At 36.6% G+C, this 3,975-nt stretch overlaps 1 protein-coding gene across 1 annotated transcript in view; it reads right to left on the bottom strand.

Moving 5' to 3' along the window:
• Positions 1-600: 600 nt before the first annotated feature.
• Positions 601-3,975, bottom strand: part of OFCC1 (orofacial cleft 1 candidate 1) — a 25,275-nt gene continuing 21,900 nt past the window's right edge. The window contains exon 6 of the mRNA XM_031552754.1: positions 601-942. Within this exon, the coding sequence (XP_031408614.1) occupies positions 728-942 (215 nt within the window). The 3' untranslated portion in view covers positions 601-727. The remainder of the gene's footprint in view (positions 943-3,975) is intronic.

Below are 3,975 nucleotides of genomic sequence, written 5' to 3'. Positions count from 1 at the left end.
GAAAAAATTCTAAAAACTTTCTCTGAAAATAAAAGAAAGCTTAGATCACCATTAGTCACTGGATAGCCTATTTTAAGCCCATCAGAGCCAGTGTTCCGTTCTCATGTTGCTAATTAAAAATGATAGATTCATCAATTTATCTCTCTTCCTGTCCCCTAGTCTTGCTATGAGATTTTTCATTGGGACAAATGGTAGTTAGGTGCCCACAAGTATCATTTCAGCCCTGAAAACTTGTGTCTTTGTCAACATGAACACAACCATGTCTCTTCAAACTATGAAATAACAAAAAGAAAACCACAGGAAGCCTTGGCGCCCTGAAAAGACACAACAGATTTATAAACTGGGAATAATTGTAGCCTCTCTACAATAAATATTGCTACATAAATCCTTCCTGGATTCCAATCTGAACTTCCTTGTTGATAGATGAATAAGCCTCTGTTAAATTTGTCAGAGAAAGATGTCCTAAGCTTAGGCTCTTGACTGAAACTCAACTGCAATACTTACTGCAGAGCAATAAGGAACACCGTACTATTTAGGAAAGGAGCAATTAAAGCAATCTGTTTTTATTCATATTGAAATAGAGACAAAGACAAAGGCTCTGCTATTAGCTAAGCAAAGTGACATGAAGCAAGCCGATAAAATGGGTTATCTTTTTCTCTTTCAATATATGTATCATTGGGCAGTGAAATAGAATTGGGGTGTACAAGGTCAACAAGCCAGCATCAGGTTATGAAGACAGCGATAAAATTATCTCATAGTTCTTAAGTCTGACCTGTTCCAGTGAAAAGCTGCCAAACATAATTATGTCATCCTGAACATCTCTCTCGAACTGTTCGATATATGAAGGAATCACTTCATCTTCAAGCTCCTTGTGAAGGTCACGTGTCTTACTGAAGCTGACAGGCATCACGGAGTCTGAAAAATCTTCACTGGTGACAGGGGCTGCTTGAAACAAAAGTGGTGGAATCTCTCTTAGCAAATGAGATTTCATACATCAGTTAGTACTTCTTGGTTGCAATGTTTGGTCCACCAAAATGCAAAGACAACAATTCATACCACAAAATTAAAAGAAATAAGTAAATATAAAGCAGATGGCAGATTCCAAATACCATTACCAGGAAAACTATCCTTAAGAGCAAAGTCAGCATAAAGGAACAGCTTGTTCCTTAAGAAGGTCAAAAATGACACTTTGGAAATCCATGGTCACTTCACTCCCCCATAAATAGAGGAATTTTGATTTGGAGTGACTTTGGTTTTCATTCCTGGGGAAGATTAGGAATAACTGCAATTGGAAGGGAGGCTTAGGCAGAACCACACCAAGCATTTCATCTTCCTCCCACTCACTCTGAAGGATCAGATTCCTCCCCCAGGTGTGTTCACACAGCTCCCACCTAATTAATTGGGTTCGGTTCTCCTCTCACCCACATCATTCCATTGATTTCTCTGCTATGATGTATACAGAACCAAAGGGTAAGTGCTGTATGTACATAAAAAATAAATCTCATTCAGAAAGCTGACCTAAAAGATAAACTTTCCTTTTTAACTGCAATTCAACATGTTACTTAAAAAACACATCTTCTCATTGATATCTGCTGCAGTACAAACATTAGTTGGGCTCGTAGATAATAAAGACAATTATTTTTGCTCATTTCTCCATATCAGGATCAGTAAGATATGACAGATATCAGGTTGTCCACATCTGACTTCATATTTCTGTATAAGTGCATGTTTTTATAGTTCTTCTTGCCTTTCTCTACAACAAAATGACATATCTAGTTATTTGCCTTTCTTTTTCCCTACCCTAAGACATGAAAGAAGTTAAAAGACTTATTTCTCCTTCTGCTTTGATGTCCCTCATTCTTTAATGAAGACCAGAAAAGGAAAGATAAAACTAAGGCTATTAAAATTTTCAGTTTTGTGCACTACTCATTGTTTAATGACTTTAATTGTTGAGCCTTCTGAGCACTTAAATCACCTCAGTGCCACCAACACACAGGAAGTAGTTGTTTTTTTTTTAATTTAATTACAACAGGATACAAATTCAAAATCACATTGGAGGAAGTGTACAGTAGATATAAACAACCTAAACCATTACCTTAGGGTACACAGAATCTCTTCATGTAGCATCTTACAAGCCTAATGAAAAGTGATTTGACCTACAACTATTAACTGCAAAAACAAAATGATGTTTACATTTAAATTTACTGTAACATTAAAGGTTTGGCTAGCACAGAAAAAAGTCCAGGAAGCACTGGAAATGAAAACATTGCCAACGGCAGAGGATGCAGCATTGCCTGTTCCATACTGTGTTGACACAACGGGCCATATGCTCAGGTGGTATAAATCAGTTGCCTTACTGCTTTCACAGGAGCAGTGCAAGTTTACATCCTTGGAGGACAATACATTCCCATTTCAGATCTGCTGGGTGCAGATAGAGTCTTTGTATATCAAAAAAATGGAAGAAAAGCATTCTGTCTGCAAAGGCAACCATGCAGCGATTCATCAACATAGCCTTCCTCTTTTGGTGTTTATCACTGTTGTGAGGAACTGTATCAAGTGGATTTGGTTTTGGTGGAAGACACTAAGCGCATTACTGACTGTTTTGTGGAAGAAGAACTAAAGAAGAGAGAGAACATTTTCTAAAGCCTTTCCAAGAGAGATAACTGCTAAAAATACAAACATAAATTATGGCTCAGATTTGAAAATTATTTGATGGAAAGATACATATGATTTAAGCACCACTGGAAAAATTGAGCTGGAGACAAGGAGACAATGTGGTTGTTCAGTTGGTAGCTCCTTCCATGCTGTTTTACAAAGGAACATCTGAAACTTGGTCACCAATACATTGCTTCAGATCTGAACTGACCCAGCATTGTGCTGAAAGAGGCTCCAGCTGCTGCCTCTGTGCAAATCTTGACCAAAAGAAAGTCTCCACCTCCTTGCTGACCAAATTAGCCACTGTTAAAAATGTTGATTTATATGCACAGGAGGAAATGGGTGAAAATTTGAATGAAGTTCATTGATAGGTCGATAACCTAAGTAAAAACTGGATTCTGTGAGATCTGTGTCGAACTTCTCATTGCTTTGACTGTATTTAATGGCACAAGTCATACCTTCAGTAGAATGTAAATCATTTCTCTTCTTTCATTAAGGCTTTATTTATCGGTGCTATGATGTAATTCAAAGAATCTATCCAGTATTAGCTTGGCTGCTTTTAACTTCACTTACTCCTACATTTGTCCATCGGATAGCAGTGGCTTGTTTTCTGAGTTGGGACTTTAAAGGACAGGTTCACCAGCTTATTACAACTTAATGCAAGTTTGAATGCATAAAGCACCTATAAACTCCACAAGGAAAATGCATTTTGGCTGCTTGATTCCAGAACACTATTTAATAAAAAGAAAACATACCAAAGGCTCATTTATCAAACATTTTGCTTTGATTTTTCTGCTGTTTTCAAAGAAAAATGTAATAAAAATGTTTTCTATTCTATGGAATCTGGCATCATTTAGATATACATGAATCACCATTTTACATTGTTTGACAGATTTTATTCCTAGGTAAAAAATGTACAGTCTACATCTTCTCTAAAAAGCAGACAATCAACATTTTAGGTTGATTATAATATGATATAACATGTACCACAATAGTGACCAACAGCGACAAAATGCTTTAAATATGTAATGATATAAGTTCTAAGAGCCATGTTCTTTCTTTTCCTTTGGGAATCATTTATTAATTAGGACTGTATGACTACGTGATTTTTCAGTTCAGTGGTCAAATGGAAAAAAAGAAGCCTTTCTATAACAGTGGAATCAAATGAAACCCAGCTTTCTACAATTTTTTAGATGTCTAATTAGGGTCAAATTCTCATATTAGCTTTTCCCTCAGTGGAGATTTGTCTGTTTTGCTCAGCTGCCCACTTTCGTAAAACTGGTAGGGAACTCAGACCTGTGAGATTTGTTCTCTGTTAAA

This window comes from Meleagris gallopavo, chromosome 3 (assembly GCF_000146605.3).
Source record: "Meleagris gallopavo isolate NT-WF06-2002-E0010 breed Aviagen turkey brand Nicholas breeding stock chromosome 3, Turkey_5.1, whole genome shotgun sequence".
Taxonomy (NCBI): domain Eukaryota; kingdom Metazoa; phylum Chordata; class Aves; order Galliformes; family Phasianidae; genus Meleagris; species Meleagris gallopavo.
The sequence above is the reverse complement of the archived record's forward strand: the minus strand, read 5'-3'. Positions and strand labels throughout refer to the sequence as shown.